At 44.8% G+C, this 22,753-nt stretch overlaps 1 protein-coding gene across 1 annotated transcript in view; it reads left to right on the forward strand.

The window, feature by feature from the left end:
• SLC4A8 (solute carrier family 4 member 8) overlaps positions 1 to 14,269 on the forward strand; it is an 81,822-nt gene extending 67,553 nt beyond the window's left edge. Inside the window, exons 20-25 of the mRNA XM_070370813.1 lie at positions 475 to 543; positions 1,720 to 1,893; positions 4,173 to 4,310; positions 5,795 to 5,886; positions 7,799 to 7,894; positions 9,010 to 14,269. Of these exons, the coding sequence (XP_070226914.1) occupies positions 475 to 543; positions 1,720 to 1,893; positions 4,173 to 4,310; positions 5,795 to 5,886; positions 7,799 to 7,894; positions 9,010 to 9,022 (582 nt within the window). The 3' untranslated portion in view covers positions 9,023 to 14,269. The remainder of the gene's footprint in view (positions 1 to 474; positions 544 to 1,719; positions 1,894 to 4,172; positions 4,311 to 5,794; positions 5,887 to 7,798; positions 7,895 to 9,009) is intronic.
• The last annotated feature ends 8,484 nt before the right edge of the window (positions 14,270 to 22,753 follow it).

Consider the following 22,753-nt stretch of genomic DNA (forward strand, 5'->3'; position numbering starts at 1 on the left):
TCCCTACCCCTGCCCTCAAATCTCTGATTAATAAAAAGCAAATGCTTGTAGCCTATATTAAAATACACCAAGTCCCTGAGGAGATGATTATGTGATTACAAAAGATTTAAAAGATTTCAGTTCTGTAAAAGAGATGGGTGAGTGTGTGTGTGTGCGCATATGTGTGTGTGCGTGCCTGCCCAGTTCCCTGGAGGAGGAAGAACCAGATGGGGAGAAGATGTGAGGCCTATGATTTAACCAGGACCGGATTACACTTACATGTAATCATTTCATTTCAGAACAAAATGATTTGTATCATTGTCAGCTTCTGTTTTCGCTTCTGCTTCTTAATCATGTAAAGACAGCAGAAATGAACACAGCATTTCTGCAGTGATTTTGTGAGTTTGCTTCCTTCTTGGAGGTTTGGCAGTTTATATAATCTTGAGTGTGCTATGATACACATTGAATTTCTGGTCTCTGCCCTTTCATTTTCAGTTTATCCCGATGCCAGTCCTGTATGGAGTCTTCCTCTACATGGGAGTGTCTTCCCTGCAAGGAATTCAGGTACTATGGGGTTCAGCCAGGCAGCGTCTTCGCTCTGTGAGCTCACCTTCCTGACCAGGGAGAGCAGCTTCCCTAGGGAACCACAAGCCAGTTCTTGAGGAACTATTTCCTAGTCTTGCTGCTTAAGCTCTTTTAGACATTCCCTTGGACACTGGGCAAAATGCAGTCATGTTGGCATGAGGGCACAGAGACTCGCAGGGTAGCCTGACTCAGCGCCATGGTTCCAGTCCTTCGTCAGTTTTATTCAGCAGTTATCAGACATGTAGTAAACACCCGGTGTTTTGTCAGATGCTAGTAAACTTAGATCTGAAAGGCTGGTCAGAAGCCAAACGGGCTTCCGCACATGCATGTGTGCATGGCAAGTTGCTTCAGTTGTGTCCTCCTCTTTGCGACCCTGCGGCAGGCTGCTCTGTCCATGGGATTTTCCAGACACGAATACTGGAGTGAGTTGCCATGGATGCCACTAGCTTTGGTCCCAAGCTAAAGTGTGTGTGCGGGGTGTAACTGAGGGTACACTGGTGAAGAGATTGGGAAGTCATGGGAACTGCCCCAGGTAAGCAGGTATTACTTCCTGTCACACATTGTCTTTCCCCATCTATCAACTCATTCCTCTGAGTCCTTTGAATTGAGAAAATCAAGAGCTTTTAATTGCTTCTTCTATTGGTGGCTGGTTCCTCTTCGTTTTTTTGAAATGTCCAGTAGTCACTTTTATACACTGAGTTCTTTGGGCAGGTTATTTAATCTCTCTGAGTCTCTGTTTTCCTTTTTATAAGGATATTTTCTATATCCAGAATGTTGTGAGGTTTCATTTTATGTTTTTACTTTAAATAATTTGTGAAAAGCTCCAAACTCCTCCAAGAACAAATAGATTTGGGCTTTTAAGCAGAAGAATGCCATTGGCCTATTTTGTTTTCAGTACTCCCCAAGAAAGAGCTCTCTCAGGAGCTACAGTATGGATAGAAGAAAGTTGAACTGAAAATGAGAAGGAAGATTTTAATGTGATGCTGTCCCTTACCAACCTTGGCCAAATGACCTGTTCTCTTTGAGACTCAGTTTCTACTTCTGTCAGGTAGACATGGTATTAGCTACCTTTCAGAGCCTGTGATATAACGACATGAGCGGGCCCAACAAGCCCCAGGACAACCACCGAAAGATGAGCGCTGACTCCCTTTTCAGTTCTTCGACCGCCTGAAGCTCTTCGGGATGCCTGCGAAGCACCAGCCAGACTTCATTTACCTGCGGCACGTGCCGCTGCGCAAGGTGCACCTGTTCACCCTCATCCAGCTCACCTGCCTCGTCCTGCTCTGGGTCATCAAGGCATCTCCAGCGGCCATTGTCTTTCCTATGATGGTGAGTTGTAAAAGGTGTTGTTCTTTATTTTAAAAAATAGTGATAAAATAGGCGTAATAGAAAACCTAGCATCTTCACTATGGTTACCTGTACAATTCAGTGGCGTTAAGTACCTTGTTGTGCAGCCAGCACCACCATCTTTCTCCAGAACCTTCTTCATCTTGCAAAACTTGAAACTCTGTACCTGTGAACCAATAACTCCCCTCAGTCCCTGGTGACCACCATTCTAATTTCTGTCTCTATGAATTTGACTCCTCTCAGGACCTCATGTGAGTGGAATCACAGTATTTGTCCTTTTGTGACTGGCTTGCTTCACTTAGCATACTGTCTTCAAGGTTCGTCCATGTTTTGTCAGGGTGGGTTTTTTGGAGAACATCCATCCTAATGGGTGTGAGTTAGTATCTCATTGTGGTTTTGATTTGGTTTTAATGTCCCCAGTGGTAAGTTATGTTGAACATCTTTTCATGTGTTTATTGGCCATTGGTATATCTTCTTTGGAGAAGTGTCTGTTCAAGTCCTCTGCCCATTTTGAGATCAGGTGGTTTGTTTTTCTGTTGTGGAGTTTTAGGAGTTCTTTCTGTATTCTGGATATTAGTCCTTTATTGATGGTGAGTTCCTGTTTTTTTGGCTGGTCTTCACAGACCAAGCGTTATTTGGGGGACCTTGAGGTATAGAGGCATGTGTGTAGTAGTTTGCCATGCTTTTTTTTCAGGACTATCCATCTGCCTTTCTGCCTGTCTGTATTTCTTTCTGTTTATTAATCTTTCTTTCATGAATCTGATATGGAGAGAGGACTCTTCATGTTTGTGATAATTTGCGTATTATCTGAAAGCAGTATGGTTCCAGTTTAGAATTCATTGCAATCAGAAGTATCTATAGTGATGAAAATGCACTGTTTCAAGTCAGTGGGAGAGAGGAAGAGGTGTCTAGCACTGATAAGTGACTGGGACACCCCTACCTCCTTTCAAACGAAGCAAGGGCTTTGGAAAGGAGACCAGGAAAGCTGAACTGTGTGGTGCAACAGGTGACAATCTGTTTCCTAAAAGCAGGGTGATGATGAAATACATGCCACCTGACCACCTCACTGTTGCATCTTGTCCTCTTGATGCCTTCCTCTCTCTGGCTCACTCTATGTCATGAGAACGCTGAGCATTCAGTGGGCTGTTTGAAAGTTATCCAAAGGATGGGCCTCTGGAGGGAAAAGGCAATGAGGGTAATATCGAGTATTCATTTACATACTTTTGAAGTCTGTCTTACTGGGAGAATATTCAAGGATGAAGAAACTTCGGGGTTCTTTTCCCCTAATCTCCTAGATATATATCTTCCTGATGGGATTCTCAGTTTTGTCAGAGTACATGTAGGGTTCTGCATTGGGGTGCTATGTTCAGGGCTTGAGTGTTTGGTTAAAGAAATAGCAAATTCCCAGCAAATCCTGGAAGGGATACTTTCAATTTTGGATTTATTGTGAAAATAGTTGTTGAAATTAAGGGGAAATGAATACAGTTAGCCAGATTTTCCCCATTTCTGATCCAGTCACTGGATTTAGCTGGTGAACACCAGTCAGTCCAGGCAGGGCATTCTGGGGTATTATTGGTTCTCCTTTGGCTGAAATGGCCCTTATGGGGAGAAAGTAGAGAAGTATTTGAGAACTCTGGTCATTTCTATTGAGTTGATTAGCTGTCATATTTTAGGCAAGTTACCTTCTCTCCCTGGGCCTCAGTTTCCTCATTTATAAAATGAGTGTCAAACCACGTCAGAGGCCAGAGACAGAAACCACTTAAGATCCATGCGGCGGACATAAAGCAGGGCTTTGCGAGTAAATGTACAGGCAGAGGACCAGAGGAAATCCAGATGGCCCTTCAAGGCGCCCTAACCCTGTGGTGGCCCATGCTTGGGTTGGGTATAACTGGCCCCACCAAAACCATCTCCTAGAGAGGCTTGCCACCCCTATCCTGCCCTCTAGCCCTTCCTACTGGTCTCGAGCCAGGAGAAGACAACTCTTAGGGCAATCTGACAATGAGGGTTTCTCTTTTCAGTGAAGAAATTAAATTAGTTCAAGCAGGGAATTAATAAGTTGTAGAGTTGTTATGATGATAGTTAAATAAAATATTGTATATAAAACACTTAGTATCTGGTATAGAGAGCCTCAATAAAAGGCAACTGTGATGATTGAGTTTGATTCTGCCTGACATGTCTTAGTCTGCTGTGAATATAAGACTTGATTTTTTACTCCAGAAGGGAACAAGCCCCTTTAATTCATTTTCTTTATATTTCTTCAGGTTTTGGCCTTGGTCTTTGTCAGGAAAGTCATGGATCTCTGTTTCTCTAAGCGGGAGCTGAGCTGGTTGGATGATCTAATGCCTGAGAGCAAAAAGAAGAAGTTGGATGATGCCAAGAAGAAGGCCAAGGAGGAAGAGGTCATAGTTCTTGCACCAACTGCACACTTTGGGGCAGCCTCAAATTACAGAACATAGGAAGGGCCACATGAAAAGTCAGCATGTCTGGAATCCCAAGGGTTATATTTAGGATCGGGGAGGATTACTCTGAAGACATTCTCAGCTGATGTCTGTCCTTCATCTTCAAATTTGATAACCAGTTGTTTTTTCCTCTGTTTGTCTACAGCCTACTTACCAGGTTTACACTTAGAATATGAATGTGAATGTGCTTTTATTATCAGATTGAATAGTTTATGTTTTCCCAAAGGTCTAATTTGATAATTATTCAAAATCTATTCTTTTCTGAGAGTGTTTGTTACATACTTAATTGCAGATGGTGTTGTGGTTCATAGAGATAACTTGTATAGGACTTTCTGTCCTTTCTCATTTTCCTGAGCACTTGGCATCTGCCATCCACACAATGGACCTTTAGTCAGTGGCTTATAATATGTGCAAAGAATGGATGTATAGCAAAATGAAAATACCAGTCCAAGAATGAGCCTGAAAGAGTTTCCACATCCAGTTAGTGCCTGAAATAGGCACTCTGAAATTCATTTTAGAGGAATTTTTTCCTAAAATCTTGAATTTTGAAAATATTGTGTAATTTTTTCGAGCTATAACTGACACATAATATGGTGTAAGTTTAAGGTATACAGTACAATGATCCTATATAAGGATAAGCCAAAAATTCAATCCCTGGGTCAGGAAGATCCTCTGGAGAAGGAAGTGGTAACCCACTCCAGTATTCTTACATGGGAAACCCAATGGACAGAGGAGCCCAGTGGGCTACGGACTATGGGGTTGCAAAGAGTCAGACACAAGTTAGTGACTGAACAACAACAACAAGCCTAAAGTAGGATAGTCCAAAAGTCTGCAGGCTAACCAACACATAGGGTATGTTATTATGGGGGTTTCACACTGGTTGCAGAGGAAAGGAAGACTAGAGTGAGTAATGTCCTCCACATCACCAACATTCCTATAGGGCTTACCAGTGTGGGAATTAGGAGTGATCTCAGAGATAAAATCTCCAGACTGGAGTCTGGTGGCATCACAGAATGCTAAGGGGTAGGGCTGTGATAGGTGAAGGTGGTCAATGAGATGAGTAAGTTATGGGGTTATAGTATCCAGCCTCGTGACTACAGTTAACAATATTGTTGTTCAGTCGCTAAATCGTTTGCAGTGCCATCGACTGTAGCCTGTCGGGCTCCTCTTTCCAGTAATTCGGTAGTTGTATCTAAAGGTCTACTCATATTCAGGTTCTTTTTTTTTAAGTACTGTTCAATAGGTGCAGATATTGGATTGCTCTCATTTTATGGTGAGTCAAAACTATGAAAGAACATAGCTACACTCTCTTATAATAAATGTGAGAGAAAATTAGGTAGAAATTATAGGGATTGAAAAATGGGCTGGTGTAGACTACTGGTTTCACTTGATCCAAGATAAAATAATGTCTCTTTTTCTTGCAGGAAGCTGAGAAAATGTTAGAAATCGGGGGAGACAAGTTCCCCTTAGAGAGCAGGAAGTTACTAAGTAGTCCTGGAAATCACAACAGTTTCAGGTAAAGCTCCCAAAACACGGAGGAGTTGACTTCTTTTGGTGGTTCTGTAAACATTCTGGCTTTGTGGTGGGGATTGGGGCATGAATGCAGCTGCTGGTATAAAAAGCTGAACATTCAACCTCTCAGTTGCAACCTATGAAAACACACTTCCTTTTGGTTTCCTGAGGGCCTGCCATGCGTCAGGCACTGTGCCAGTTATGGGAGTCATGGGAGGACCCTGCTTCCAAAGTTCGTGCTCTCCTCAAACCAGTGCTCTTTCTGCCTGTCTCTGCCACCTTCCAAGGGTGAATAGGATACAGGCTATGCTTGTCATCCTAGTGGGTGTGAAGTTCCCGTACTTAGGCAAATCTTTGGGGGATGGGCAGGGACATCCCCTTCCAGCTTGGCTCATGGCAGCTGCAGTCCCAGAAGCCAAGGGGAAACTGAACTGGGATTCCTCCAATTCCTTACTTCTGCCAGAGATCTTAGCCTTTTGGTCTGTTCCACCTATTTGTGGTCTGCTCACCACAAATCACAGGATGCTAAATCGGTCCGTTTGTGCATTCATTCCTGGCATTTTGTTTCCACTTTGAGAGAGGAATACACAAGCTGAAAGAAGCCCAGAGGTGGAGAGGGAATAGAAAAGGGAGAGAGGGGATCTGGGCCATCTAGATGCTGGATGATTTACTGCCGACTTTTTGAATTGATTGTGGTTTATACTGAGGGAGAAAAGAGGAAAAGCTTTTCTTTGGCCTTTTATTCATTTATTTATGACAACTGAAAGTAATGTATATTTAAGGTATGCAACATTATATGTAATATGTAAATATATATATATATATATATACAGTAAAAGAATCACTTTAATCAAATTGACAGCATATTCATCACTTCCTATACTTACCATTTCTTTTTTGTGGGTGGAGAGAACATCTGAGATCTACTTTCTTAGCAAATTTCAAGTATACAATACATTCTTATTACTAACTATAGTCCCCATGCTCTATATTGTCTTCAGAACTTACTCATCTTTTAATGGGAAGTTTGTACCCTTTGATCAATATCTCCCCTTGTCCCCCCACCCCTCAGCCTCTGGTAACCAGCATTCTACTCTGTTACTATGAGTATTTAACTTAAAAAAAAACGACATGACCACAAAGAAATGGAATCGTTGGTCCTTAATAAACTTTCTGTAAGTTGCCATTCAAGGAGCCAGAGACTTAGCGTTCTCTGTGGTGAAGTGGGAGCCATGCTCCTTTTCTAGCAGGTGCTTTCTCCTCTCTTGGCCTTTTAGAAGGAAACGGTCTGGCATGAGGAAAACTTCAGAGTATTGGGGGGATGGGGGTTTCTAGGAGACCAAGGACAGGATTCAAGGTCTTGATTTTCCACTTATGCATGTTTGACCTTGGACGGTCTCTTAACCTCTCTTAATCCGACAAGCTTTGTTTTCTACACGTTCAGAGTGAGGATGTTAATCCTCTCTGATGCTGTAATCATTAAGATACCACATTGTAATAGACCTTTGTAAACTACAAATGGAAAAGATCTGGCCATGTAAAAGAAAAGGAACAAAGAGCGCTTAGCCCCATGCCTGGCATGCAGCGAGCACTCAGTCAGTTGTAGCTCCTGGTGCTGCCACTATGGGCATCACAGTGCTGTCACCAGCATCGCCAGAGGGGCCCTTCAGAGGCGAGCAGAAGTGTGCAGGCAGGGCTGGCCCCTTGCCAGCACCCCAGCCCAGCCCTCAGCTCTGACTCACGGGCCACCTTGCCTGTCGAATTCCAACCATCTGGTTCCTAGTGCTGCGAGAGCTATGAGACGAGCCCCCTCAGACTTCATCTTTTCCCTTCCGCTGGGTGGCGGGCATCACAGACTGAGGTATATGTCTTATTTATATATGTCTGACACTGACTGTCCTAAGCATTGATTTCAGATGTGATCCCTCTGAGATTAATATATCTGATGAAATGCCTAAAACCACGGTCTGGAAAGCTCTCAGTATGAATTCCGGAAACACAAAGGAAAAGAGGTAAAGAGAACTATAATTGCTGATTTTTCTTTATTTCTGGCTTTTAAAAATAGAAATCGTGTTGAAAGTAAACTGTATTTTAGGTGTAAAATTGAATTTATCTGTTAAATAGCACATCTAGGACTGCCGCTAACCTCACAGAATTGTTAGAAGCTTAAGAGAAGCAAAAATGTTTTCCAACTATTTGAGCAGATATATTGTTTTGAGCTGCCCATTTACATAAGCCCAAAGTTAGCATGGAATTATTTTGGAATGTAAATTTGCTTTATCTGTTTCATTCCCTTTATCCTCCTTCTAGTTCCCATTTCAAAATCGGTAGAGCATCTCTCTGGTGATTGCAGCCATACAAACTGGAAAATCCTTACAATATTGGATAGTGTTGATAATATTGATACAAACTAACCTATTTAACTTGTTCCATAATGAGAATTATTGTCTCATAAAGATTTTGAAATATTAAATTATAATTGTTTTCTTATTTTGAAAACTAAATTCTGAATATTGTTTGTCAGTAGCATAGATCAATCTTAATCTGGTTCATGAAGAAAAGGGAAAGACGAGGCATTTTTGCCCACATTGAGGTAGGCTGTGTACTCAAATTACGTAAATAATTTTGTCCAAACACTAAGTCATCAGATAATTGAAAATGAAATCTTAGGTCTTACTAAAGGCAATTTTTCTAGCTTAAAAAAAAAAATCAGTAGGCTAGGTTAGGAGACTTATTAATGTATGTGTAACCTGGCAGACCACTGTTTCTGGCACTTGGTTTATTCAGCCATGAAATGGGGATAATAACCGTCTCATTCATAAGGCTGCTCTGGAAAGTCACAGCCGCTAGTGGGTGGTAGTGGTAGGTTATTTCTTCATCGAATGGGTTAAAATAAATCTGTGCTGAATGTGAGTGAAATATAGAATCTTGTTTCCTTCAGAGGAAAATCCAGGCAGCTGTCGAAAGTATAACGCACATGATTATTTTTAGTTGAGAACTAGTCTACTTGTAAATGAACTTAAAATATAGCCAGATCGAAATTGTGGTGACATCTTCAAAGTATTGTGTTAAAAGCAGGAATGAATCATGTGTTCCCTTTTTGTCTAATTGTAACACTTTTGTTCAGTCTCTTCAACTAAAAGTCTTTGCTGGGCTGGAGGCTGTGGGCCGTGAGGTGCCACAGGGAAGCTGTGGTTACAGAGAAGATGGCGGGGGTCTCAGAGAAGAAGCGAGCCCGAGCCTGGCCCTGTCCTTGGTCCTGGCCAAGCCATGCGAGATTCAGTTATTGGTGGCGTGCGTCAGAGGGCATCGCCAGGCGTGAGCATGGAAACAGAAGACCACCTCCTGCTGGTACTTCTCTTCTTCCTTCTCTTTCTCTTCAGAACTGCCACCATTGAAGACCCAGCTTCCCACTTGCCAGACATTTCCTTTTCAGGTGGCTGGCCTGCTGAGCCATCTAAATCCATTCTGCCACTGAGGATTTTCCTCAGTGAGGTCCCTCTTGCTCAAGGACAGGGAGGGGGAGTGGGAGGAGAGCAGAGAGCAAAGGGAAGCCTCTCTGGTTGCATAGTGACTGCAGGCTCCTGGGCAGCCCTGGGCCTTGGTTTGGTTGCCTCCTCTGGGGGATGCTGGTCAGACCCAGAGGCTGCCAGAAGGTCTGCTCCTAGGAGGGTCAGCACCCTGAGCATTGGCAGTGCCAACCACAACAGCCAGAAGATGCCTCTGATCCAGTGCGTCTTCCTCACTCCCTAGCAGCAGCCTGCATAACTCAGCGAGAACCTTGGATGATGAAAGGGCCAAGAGGGACACACACACTGGACTTGCTTAGCTCAGATGGGAAAAGGCTCAGGGGAAAATGAAGAGTGAGGATGAGCAGCTTCGCTTGGTTTCACTGATAGAGTAAGAGAATGAGCTTTAGTGGCTACAGAAGGAATTAGTTTAGACATCAGGAAGGACTTCCTAGCCTGAAGATTTGTCATCCTGTCTGCTGTCTAGATATCTGGCGAAAGTTTGATTATAGATGTTTGTGAGTAGAAAAGAAGATAAGGGGTTTTTTATTGGTCATGTTGAGGAAACATCTGTGTCTTGCTGCTGTCTCTTGAGGACATATTTTGATTCCATTCCTGGAGAGATCCAAGTGCTTACGTAATGTCTCCTTAGCTGCCTTAGTCGCAAACCATCATCAACTCAATGGACCAAACCACTTTCATCATCCTGGATTTTTTTTGTTAACACATGTTTTGACTTTCAGATGTAAAAAGCTACAATGGGGAAATGAACTGTAAGTGGTGAAATTAATTCTGGTATTCAGTTTAAAACTATATTTCTACTTTTTGTCTCTTCTTCTCTGTTGCAGTGAGGGTTTGGGCTCCATTGTGTATAGACTTTCCCTTCCTTTGTGCACAGAATGTGACTAACAAGCATGTTGGTACCCAGGGGGTCTGATCAGTTTCCATCCTGGAGAATATTTGTACAGAGGGACAGCCCTTCAGTGTGCTCTCTTTCATTGGTGAAGAGTTGCTACGTAATCTTATTGAAGTTTACATTCCCTTGGACTCCAAAAATATGTTGATGCTATTCTAGTCTTACTCTAGGGACTTTGATATTGAAGGAATCCTGCATTTTCCTATCTCCCTATCTCTTAGAGCCACAATTATTTTTAATACACAGATGATTTTCAAAATATTTGACAACTGGTACAGGATAGATACCAACCACTGAGAAAGGATGCCTGCTGTAAACAAGCAGTATATATGGCCATACCAGTGCCTACTGGCTGAACATCACCCTGCTTTCAAATATTAAAGTGATATCCCTTTGAGTTATGGGTATTGTTCCTGCTTGTCTAATTTCTATTCACAAGGCTGTTTCAGGGACAGCCTCAGCTTCCTTTCCTATGGTGCAGACAGGATCAGGCATGCTTCTTTGAACTCTATGGGCATTAAAATCTTTGAGAGCCAAAGCTTCACATTTTATCACTTTAGGATAAATGTAATCATTGTACCTGTTTACCTACCTGGTTTAGAAAAATCATAAGGCAACCCATCATTGGGAAAAGCTTTCTTGCTGACTTTCCCTCTCCCTCTCTGGCTGCTTCCTTGAACTTGCCTCCTTTCTTCTCTGTTCCCTGAGAACATCCCTCCTCTCTTCCCCCATCTTGCCCCTCCCATCTGTTCCTGCCGCCTCTGTATAGGGAAGGTGGTGACTGCATCCTGTTCCCTTGGCCTCAGCGTGGCTACAAGGAATATAGCAGGGAAGTCTCCATCATGCAGCAGAACTGGGTGACAGTGTCGCTCCGAGCATCTGTTTCTGCACACACAGATGTCTCATGATGCCCTGTCCTGTGGGCTTCCTGTCTTTGTTACCCTCCCGGGTTCCTGGCACAGCCTACTTTGGGAGGCTGTGCCAGTCTTTTTGGGCGATTAAATTTTCCTCAAACAACAGCTAGCTCCATTTGTGCTACATCTCAGTGGCAGGAACCACTCCATACTCTTCCTCTCTCATCTTTCCCAAATCCCACCCAGCACTCAACCTCAGTCCTGGCTGCTTCCCAGCTAAGGTCCGTGGCTGGTGACTATGGGTGGCAAAGTCAAGGTGGGACAGTGTTTAGGATAGGAAACTGAGAGTGGTAGTGAGACAGAGGCCTCGTGCGTATATGCGTGTGTCTGTGTGTGCATGTGTGCTTACTGACAAATAAGAGTATATCCAGGAGATTTCGTTGCTGCTACTAAACAGCCTCGTGCATCTAAGTTGTGGGAACATCAAGAGAATATGGTCCTTCCCCCATCTAGGACTTGCCCTCTCTAGCCTGATAGAATTGCCTGAGGGCAAATGCAGATAGCTTAGTCTTAGAAAAAGGTGTTTAAGCTCAATATTAAGGAGAAACTGATCTAGGGGTAGAAAGCAAGGCAGATAGTTAGGTAATTCCCATGCCCAGGCTTGCTTGGGCCAGAGAAGTAGTCCGCCTCTTCTCTGACGAGGGGAAATTTCAGGAGTAGTCTGAGTGTTGACAGTCAGTGTCCTGATAGGCTGGTATTGTAGAGTAGGAAGGGATGGAGGCCAGGGATTAAGAAAGTGATGGGGAGTGGCATCTTGGTTCTAAGCAGAAAAAGTGGCATCTAGTGGCATCACTAAGTGGGTGGGTTACTTCCTAACTTGTGACTTAGGGAAGGGTTGGTCTAGGGAGAAGGTGAAGGTCAGCAGAAACGTGTTGTGAAATTGCCCCAAATATTGCTTACGTAAAATGCAGGTGAATCCTTTGTAGCTCTTGATGATTTCAAACTTCTGATGATGGGACTATCAGGAGAGCTGGTCTTTACTGCACTCAGCTCTTGTCCCCTCTCCTTGTTCATATATTAAATTTGCCTTTGGGGTAGAGAGCTAGAGAACCATTCATTTCCAAAACAAGTTATAAATAGTTGCTTTTTCTATTTGTCTGGGATAGGACTGGCTTTTAAATTAGTCATAGATATTTGATCAAAATCTGGTATGCTAAGTCTTAGGTTTGGTTAACATCTTAGGTTGACATCTGTGACCTTTAAGAGGTCTCTGCTTTGGGGAATCTGGTTTTTGGTCATCCAAAAAAGACAGTTCCCTGTTTGACTTTATTTTCTACCTATTCTGTATTCTAGACTTTGCTTCTAATTAAGGAACCAGTAATTCTCCCTGCAGCTTCTCTGATGATTTCAACGTCCATGTTCAGCATGTCCAGGTTTTCCTGACGCATAGGAGAAGGCTTGAGCCAAGAGCTCGTGGCTTTCATTCTAACTATCATTAGACATACTCTCCAGTATGTTCTTTCTACTACTTTGTTAGCTTCTCTAAATGTCTGCTTTTGCAGGAGTTAGCACCTCCTCCGAGGACTTTTAAGCACTCTTTGCTAGTTCGTTATTGCATTTTCCTTAGACTTCTCAGGTTCCCAAGCCACACCCTGGCAGGACAGTCAACATGCATCAGATATTCTCAGCCTTCTTGACTTTCTCTTGGTCGTAGCTGCCAGACCTCCTAAGGTAGAAATTGTTCCTGCCGGTCCTAACTGGCCAAATGAGACATCATATCAGTTCTGCCCCCTTTTGCTGACTTAGCTTTTTCAAGCTCTCTTTCCCCTCCTTTCTGCCTTTTCCTCAGTCTTTCAAGTTCTTCTTGGAGGGAAGGAGTTTTTGGTCAGAGGTCCTAACAACCCCTGCCAGTGGGGGCTGGGAAGAAAGGGGAGGAGGTTGGATAGTTCTGGGGCTGCTCCAAAAGGGAACTTTATGGTTATTTGCCTTATTTAGGATGAGAGACTATGAATTCTCAAGCCCTCAGGCTCATCCATATTTCAGTGTAAATAGAGAAAGACATTCCAAAACCAAATAGAAGGGATTTTTCTACCAAACCTATTCTTTATCATTCTTGGTGCCCCTGGGGTCTTATATTAATTATAGAGAATGGGGTAGTTGACTCAATTCACGTTTCTTTAGTTTCTTTATTGGAAGGAGGCTGACTTTCACAACCAAAGAGGTGTGAAGTAACTCTATCAAAAGGGGAAAGGAGTGTCACATGAATCTTTTCAATAGGAAACATCAGAAAGTGGAGCAATTCAACTACAGGCATAATTCTTTTAGGAGATTCTGTGCTCAAAGGGAATGGAATGGTTTCTGATCCTTCTGAAAAGAAAAGGAATAGCATTTTCTGAAACCCAACTCACTTTCAGCATTGGAGAATATAGAATTTTTCTTCTAGCTGATGGCATTAATATTTCTGAGCAGGAGAGAGAGAGCCCACCCACAGCCCTTTCCCAAGTCCAGCAGGAATCAGCAGAGCTTGGGTTCTCTTAGCAGGTTTGCGGTCAATTTCAACTTGCAGGTTTTTCACACGTGCAATAAACTGAATGTGCAATTACTCCTTTTGCAAAAGAGGCCAAAATCCTCCTCCCCACACCTCTCCTCCATATTCACTCCTCCAAGATGATAAGCCTCCCTCTCGTTTATCTGTGTCTGTCTGTCCGACTGGTTAGATATAGCTGCCCTCCCGAGCACATGGTGTCAGGTGGAGAGCAGAACGACCTTCCCACGGAAGGGGACGGCTTGAGGTGCTGGTACATTTCCCTCGTTTTCTATGTTCTTCTTTCTAGTAGGTCTCCTGTAGAGATAGAGATATTTTTGTTTTAGAGATTCCAAAGTATATATTTTTAGTGTAAGAAATGTACCCTCTCCACACTCCATGGTGTAAATAGAGCCAAGAACACGTGTCATTGTGATAATCCCCTAGCGATCTGCGGTAGCAACAGAATCCCTGTCCCTCACCGCCTAGTCTCACGGTCTGTGTCTGTGAACCGAGGGGGTGATGGTGACACCTCTGCCTGCCCAGACCTTCCTGTGCTCAATGGGTGAAAAATAAAGTCTGTGTAACTGTTAATACCTATGGTGTCTTTTGAGCTTGAAACGCGGGATCTGAGCCAAGGTGACCACCTTCCAGACTTGGGAAGAAGAGTTATGAAGATGCGGGGGTGGGCCTGAAGAGGGGCCTATACACTTTCCTGGGTACAGGTCCTGAGGATCCCTGGCTGGAGCCATGGATGAGGCTAGAGTGCCCTTTCTTTGGGGACCACTTAGACTTATTTTTGGGTCAGGGGACAGGATAGCATGAAAAGAAAGCCCACTTTGGAGCTACAACTAGGCTGATGAGACCAATTGCTAATATTTAAGGACTTGCCACTGTCTAGAAATCCAGATTTTAAAGATCTACAGTTATTCCAGATATTTTTGGTTTTAGGGGGCGTGGGGCTCCATTTCTCTTCCTCTCAAATCCAGTCATTTGAGGGATGGAGGAAAGGGGAAGAAGGAAGGATTGGAGTAAGAGTAAAGAGGTGACTGAGGGGGTAGAAGGCAAGGGTAAGGGGACAGCCAGTCAGCCAGCCTGTGAAATGTGACTAGAAGGGCATCAGCTGGAAGCCTCCTGGACACCAGCTCTCAGTGGCTTTTCTAGTAAGGAGAACCAAGACAAACGGGTGTGGGACACAGGACAAGCCAGGGTTAAGTCATGGGGTGTTTGGGAAGGTTCCTGTGTAGGAACTGAAGCCGGTTTTCACCCATTAAGTTAAACGTGAAAAGTGCTCAAGATGGTACCTGGCACACAACTAACACAGAGTAAGTAACAAGAAGCCTGGGGGAAGGTGGTTCCTGGCTTGGTTAATGGCATCAGTCATATCAGGGCTCTGGTCAGATTTTCTGCAGTTCTCTTGGTTTTCCCCCTCATAATCACAGGATGGCTCCAGAAGCTCTGGTCATCACAACAGGCAGCATAACTCTTCAGTACAACAGAGGGTGAGGGGGGCTTTCTCCAGCTTCTCTCTCTCTTTTAAAGGAGAAAACTTCTCCCAGAAGCCCCCTGTTCCCAACATGTCATTGGTCAGAATTGGGTCATATACTCATCTCTAAGATGGGAGAAGGAGATGGGATTATCTTGTTTGGCTTGGACAAATTGTCTTCACTCTCCAGGGTTGGGCCCGTCTTCCTTGACCATATTGCTGCTCTATTACTTGTACAAACTTCTGTTAGCAAGGAATAAGGCAGGAACTGTAAGCGACCAAATATCCAAAAGAATCTGCCAAAGGACCCAGGAGAACCTGAACTACGGGGCCTCCAGCAGAGCAGGAGCCGGGCTGCAAAAACAGGAGACTCAGGAGGCCGGGGAGTCTCCAGGCAGATTAGAGGTGTTCCACCTGCTTCTACCTAATCTACTAATGCCTGGCCCCCACTCCACACTGATTACACAGACTCCCTGGGAATAAGCACAGACACTGGTATTTGTTAGATTCTCTCCAGATGATACTTACATGCAGGAAGGTCAAATTGCTGTCACGCTTCACCTTCATCTTGGCCTGACTCAGCTCGTCTATGCCTGCTTCACTTCCAACCAGCTTATTCTCACCCTCCACTGTGTATATTTTCCTACCTTACAGCTTTTCTGCAATGTCATTGCCTCTCTGCCCAACCTATCACAGCTTTAACCACCTCCAGATTCTTTCAGCTTCAATCCTCATGGCTCACAGCTTTCACTGTCTCTGATTTTTAGAATCAGATTCCCAAGGTTGAGAATGTGATTGGGCCCAACTCATTATTTCTTAGCCACGTTGTAGGTCCCTCACCAGCCTATGAATCAGGGGCCTTTGGGTCTGGGATGTCTCAGGGCCAACTGGGGAAGAATAAGGGTCAAACAGTAACAGATACAGCAGTTGAGGGGTGTTCCTTCAGCAGAGGCTATGACTTGTTAGTTTCCCTTAGAAGGAGATAGAGCAATTGACATACCTAGTTATCTTTGTGATGTCCAAGGCTGATCCAAGAGTTACAGACCTGGTCACAAGTTCACCCCCTTTTACCTCTTGGTTGTGTGTAGACATGGACATCACCAGATGGTCGACACTGAAATCAGATTGATTATATTCTTTGCAGCCAAAGATGGAGAAGCTCTATACAGTCAGCAAAAATAAGACCGGGAGCTGACTGTGGCTCAGATCATGAACTCCTTATTGCCAAATTCAGACTAAAATGAAAGAAAGTGGAGAAAACCACTAGACCATTCAGGTATGAACTAAATAAAATCCCTTATGACTATACAGTGGAAGTGAGAAATAGATTTAAGGGACTAGATCTGATAGAGTGCCTGATGAACTATGGACAGAGGTTTGTGACATTGTACAGGAGACAGGAATCAAGACCATCCCCAAGAAAAAGAAATGCAAAAAAGCAAAATGGCTCTCTGAGGAGGCCTTACAAATAACTGAAAAGACGGGAAGTTAAAAGCAATGGAGAAAAGGAAAGATATACCCATTTGAATGCAGAGTTCCAGAGAATAGCAAGGAGAGATAAGAAAGCCTTCCTCAGCAATCAATGCAAAGAAATAGAGGGAAACAACAGAATGGGAAAGACTAGAGATCTCTTCAAGAAAATTAGAGATACCAACAGAACATTTCATGCAAAGATGGGCTCAATAAAGGACAGAAATGGTAGGGACCTAACAGAAGCAGAAAATATTAAGAAGAGGTGTCAAGAATACACAGAAGAACTGTACAAAAAAAGATCTTCATGACCCAGATAATCACAATGGTGTGATCACTGACCTGGAGCCAGACATCCTGGAATGTGAAGTCAAGTGGGCCTTAGGAAGCATCACTATAAACAAAGCTAATGGAGGTGATGGAATTCCAGATGAGCTATTTCAAATCCTGAAAGATGATGCTGTGAAAGTACTGCACTCAATATGCCAACAAATTTGGAAAACTCAGCAGTGGTCACAGGACTGGAAAAGGTCAGTTTTCATTCCAATCCCAAAGAAAGGCAATGCCAAAGAATGCTCAAACTACCGCACAATTGCACTCATCTCACACGCTAGTAAAGTAATGCTCAAAATTCTCCAAGCCAGGCTTCAGCAGTATGTGAACCATGAACTTCCAGATGTTCAAGCTGGATTTAGAAAAGGCAGAGGAACCAGAGATTAAATTGCCAACATCTGCTGGATCATCAAAAAAGCAAGAGAGTTCCAGAAAAACATCTATTTCTGCTTTATTGACTATGCCAAAGCATTTGACTGTGTGGATCACAATAAACTGTGGAGAATTCTGAAAGAGATGGGCATACCAGACCACCTAACCTGCCTTTTGAGAAACCTGTATGCAGGTCAGGAAGCAACAGTTAGAACTGGACATGGAACAACAGACTGGTTCCAAATAGGAAAAGGAGTACGTCCATGCTGTATGTTGTCAACCTGCTTATTTAACATATGCAGAGTACATCATGAGAAATGCTGGGCTGGAGGAAGCACAAGCAGGAATCAAGATAGCCAGGAGAAACATCAATAACCTCAGATATGCAGATGACACCACCCTTATGGCAGAAAGTGAAGAACTAAAGAGCCTCTTGATGAAAGTGAAAGAGGAGAGTGAAAAAGTGAAAAAGTTAAAGCTCAACATTAGAAAACTAAGATCATGGCATTCGGTCCCATCACTTCATGGGAAATAGATGGGGAAACAGTGGCTGACTTTATTTTCTGAGCTCCAAAATCACTGCAGATGGTGATTGCAGTCATGAAATTAAAAGACGCTTACTCCTTGGAAGGAAAATTATGACCAACCTAGACAGCATATTCAAAAGCAGAGACATTACTTTGCCAACAAAGGTCCGTCTAGTCAAAGCTATGATTTTCCCAGTGGTCATATATGGATGTGAGAGATGGACTATAAAGAAAACTGAGCACTGAAGAATTGATGCTTTTAAACTGTGGTGTTGGAGAAGACTTGAGAGTCCCTTGGACTGCAAGATTTAACCAGTCCATCCTAAGGGAGATTAGTCCTGGGTGTTCTTTGGAAGGACTGATGTTGAAGGTGAAATTCCAATACTTTGGCCACCTGATGCGAAGAGCTGACTCATTGGAAAAGACCTTGATGCTGGGAAAGATTGAGGGCAGGAGGAGAAAGGGACAACAGAGGATGAGATGGTTGGATGGCATCATTGACTCGATGGACATGGGTTTGGGTGGACTCCGGGAGTTGGTGATGGACGGGGAGGCCTGGCGTGCTGCAGTTCATGGGGTCGCAAAGAGTTGGACACGACTGAGCGACTGAAATGACTGACTGTGTTTAATTGCTGAGACTCACAGGTAGAAGCTTGTAAAAAAAAATGTGCAAGAATTACATTGCTCTCTCCTTCCACCATTGCCCCAAAGGTCCCTAGCAGAGCACACCCCCCATGATCCTACCTGTCTGGTTGATGTCAGTGCTCACAAGTGGAGGGAATCATCAAGCTTCCCTGTCAGGAGACTAAGTGGGTGTGATTGAGGCTGTCAGCAAGTGGCAAGCAAATGAGAAGGAAACCAGGAACAAACCTGCCAGGCTTCAAGTTCCAGCTCTGCCTCATAGCTGTGTGACCTGGGGCAGCTTGCTTCATCCGTGCCTCAGTTTCTTCCCTGCAAAATGGGAGTGATAATACTGCCTTGTTTATAGGTGTATGGGAGAGACTAAATTAATTAAGCAGGTAAGGCCAACCCTTCTCTGCCTTCCCTTGGTGCCTCCTCCAGAAGCAGGCCTGCCCCTCTCCTGCCCTCCTGGTCCTCGGACTTGCAGCTGTGTGGTAGAGTGGACCCCCTAGAGTCAAGGGGAGAGGGGTCATGGTCATTGTAACCTCTGTCTGTGTGCTTCATAGGTATTGAATCAGCCCCTTGCTGGGGCTTCTGGGCCTCGGCCATGCTCTCCAGCTCAGCTTCCATTTGGGGTTGTGGGGTGCTAGCTCAGCATAAGACTGTCAGTTCCTCGTTAAGCCATTGATCTTTGGGGGTGTAGTCCCTAGGTCCCAAGGGGAGAGGAAGGGTGAATGGGGGATTCCCAATCCCCAAAACGATAATGGTCATTTCTCTCTTCTTACTGTAGTCCCCAAAGCCCCTTCCCACTCTCAGAAATTACTAAATGAGTTATCACCTGATTTCCCTAAGAAACACAGTGGGTAAAGAAAAGATGCTCGTGCCTTGACTGCTCTAAAGAGTGGTAAGTTTTCTACTAATTTTGTGCTGTGCGATTCTAGCTCCAATTTTGAGTCAGAAGGGCCTCCATGGCTGCTTTTAACAGTTCTGTCTTCACTATCATCACCATCAAAGGCCTCCCTTGGGCACCTCATAGCCTACCTTGCAGGGCTGAAGCCCTCATTGGGGAATCCCTGGCAACAGTAGCCAACATCTGGTATGTGTGTGTAACATGCCTGGCTAAGCACATCAGGTGTACATCATCTGACCCTCATGAGACACGGAATGGGTACTTGATGTGCCTCCAGATGAAAACTGAGGCTCACAAAGGTTATTGTTTAAGTACACAGCTGATACAGCAGAGACTTGAGTGAGCCTCTGTTTGTGTGTCTGGAATCTGTGCCCTCAGCTTCCCCACTCTCTAGGGGCTTCATAAGGTTCCTAACTCTGCGGTCATATTTGGATGTATACAGAAAAGGAAAAGGGCAGACTGAAGAGTCATTATAGAAATGTATAACTAGGTAATGTACAAGTTATGTGACTTGTAAACAGCAGGCAAAGTTGAGAAAACAAACACAAATTCAGTGGTCCAGAAAGAGTGCCTACAATATGGCAGGTTTTTTAAACAATTAGAAAACAAAAAGAAACCTGAAAGCCAAGGAAAGTGATCACTTCTGAGCAATCCTGGAAATGTTTTCTTAAGAGGAATTTTAGGATGCATTGTTAAGATGTGAAGAACCCAAGTACAGATCCAAGATTTGGGGAACTTGGTAAGTCATGGTTGGTGACCAAATTGTTGCATCATAATCCACTGCATGCTCTTCCCTACCTTGGCTCAGGGGAGCTGTGGTTTCATCCCGCCTGACAGTGGTCAGACCCCACAGAGACTCCTGTGTCCTCTTCAGAGCCTGCTGGAAAAACAGAGAAGGAGGAACACGTGAAGAAGGTGGAAGAAGACTCAGGGAGTCTTAGCAGCAGGGTTGATCTCATCTTTGTCCTCAAAACTCAGGTGTTTAGTGCCTACCTAGGAAGGGGGTGGGGGAATAAAGCTGCTCAGAGGACCTTCAGTGGGACTCATATCAAAAATAAGATCACATATGAGACGCATAGTGGTGAGGACTATGGGTTTCTCTGGGATGTGGAGGGGATCCTGTCAGAGCCTCAGTCAGGGAGGCCTTCAAAGATGATACAGGAGAGAAGGAAGGAGACGAGAAAAGATAGTATTTAGATCAGGTCCCAGAGGCAGGAGTGCTGATGGAGTGTTCTGATGACAGTGGATTTGACTGGTTTGCTTGCAGTTGGCTTCCTGGTGGCTCAGTGGTAAAGAATCCTCCTGCCAGTGCAGGAGATGAGGGTTCAGTCCCTGTGATGGGAAGATCCCCTGGAGAGGAAATGGCAGCCCACTCCACTATTCTTGCATGGGAAATCCCATGGACAGTGGAACCTGGAGGCCTACAGTCCATGGGATCACAAAAGATCACACAACTAGCATCTAAACAACAACAAAGGGTTTTGTGTCAGAAAGCAATTGTCCATGAACTTGGAGACAAAGAAAAGGAGACCTTGAGTGCCAGATTAAGGAGGACTTTCCTATAGGTTCCAGGCCACTGTCACAAGGGAAATGTATGCTTGTTGATGTTTTGGAAAAATTCATCTTGTGGCCCTGAGGAAGAAGACTTGGAAGAGGAGAAAGGAGGTGGGTGGACCAGCATGAGATGGTGAGGCTCTGGGGAAGGAAGGGGAAGCACCGATGGAGAGAAGGACAGATGAGGAAGACGAAGGCAAAAAGCAACTGGATGTGGGGGATCCAAGCAGAGTGGACATCACTCTGATGTCACATCTGAGCAAAAGTCCATTGCATAGAATAAAGAGCAAACTCGCTTGACAGAGCTCCAGAGGACATAGCCCAGACCAGCTTCTCTTCTAAGGAGACAGGTTTAGGTTCAAGGTTAGAATTTAGAGCCAAAGTTGACCAAGAACAGAATCAACTGCCTCAGGAACCAGGGCGTGCCCAGCTCAGAGAGGTGCAGGGTGGACGCTGGCTGGGAACCTGCAGGTGTGTGAGGATGGATGGGCGGGCCCCTGACTCCATGGCAGAGATAGGGTGCTGCAGACAGACTGCATGGCCCGGGAGGAGATGAGGGATGGGAGGGTGGTGATGAAGGAGTGGGTGGGGACCAGATGTCCGAGTCGAGTGGAGGGAGCAAATGGTGCAGGGAAGACAGTGTGTGGGAGGCAGTTGTCTGCTTCTGAGGCCAAGCAGGAGGGTGAGGGCCTCTACACTTCAAATCCCCACCATCCTGGGGCGGGGCCTTTGGTTATGCAGGTCCCAGATCACGTGGGTCTAGGTTAAAACATTAGGGTTCCATAAGAAAACATGAGTGTTTTCCTGCTTGCCTCATGTGCCTCAGCTGCTGTTATAGGACCTCCAGGTCTTCTCAGTACCCCTCAGAGCTAACTCATGTCTGTTCACAAATGTGGTGACCTCAGTGACAACCTCACATCTGTGTTCCACGTCCAATGCTGAATGAGCTCTACTGCCATTGCCGCCTCTGTTGTCACCCCTGCAGACGCACTTAGTGCCCAGCCACTCTGCATGGCCAACACCCTCACGCACTGATGGCCCTGGAGGCAGCCTCACCGAGCTGCTCCCCTGATCCAGGGATGAAGAGCCTTTTCTCCCAGCATGGAGGCACCCTCCCCTCTCCCAGTGGCTGCTGCTGCTGCTGCTGCTGCTGCTGCTGCTAAGTCGCTTCAGTCGTGTCCGACTCTGTGCGACCCCAGAGACGGCAGCCCACCAGGCTTCCCCATCCCACCCAAAGCTAAATTGCCTTGGTTCCTCCAGTGGCCAAAGGAAGAGCATCCATTACAAGATGGGATGGCAACTGCCTGGAAGGTCCCACGAAGAGGGGGACTGAAAAAGTTAACCCCTATTAATGCCCTGCTGCTGCTGCTAAGTCGCTTCAGTCGTGTCCAACTCTGTGCAACCCCATAGATGGCAGCCCACCAGGCTCGCCCATCCCTGGGATTCTCCAGGCAAGAACACTGGAGTGGGTTGCCATTTCAGCCATGTCCAAGGTTAAGGTCACATGGGCAGCAGAGATCATGAGTAGCGGTTGCTCCTAGAAGGCAGTATGGGTAGGCGTTGCTCGTGCAGCATCTCTAATATAAAAAGTTTCCATGCTCTAAGGGCTCAGAATGTGTCAAACACTGAGCCGAGTACTTTGAAATACGTAATTCTTTTAACTCTCACAACAATACTTTGAGGTATGCATTGTTACTCCTTTTTTATGGGTGTGGGAACTGAGGTTAAGAGGTGTGCAGCCAGTAGATGGCAGAGCTACGATTCAAACCCAGATCTTCCTGAGTCCAAAGCACAT

The sequence above is a fragment of the Bos mutus genome, chromosome 5, assembly GCF_027580195.1.
Source record: "Bos mutus isolate GX-2022 chromosome 5, NWIPB_WYAK_1.1, whole genome shotgun sequence".
NCBI classification, from domain to species: Eukaryota; Metazoa; Chordata; class Mammalia; order Artiodactyla; family Bovidae; genus Bos; species Bos mutus.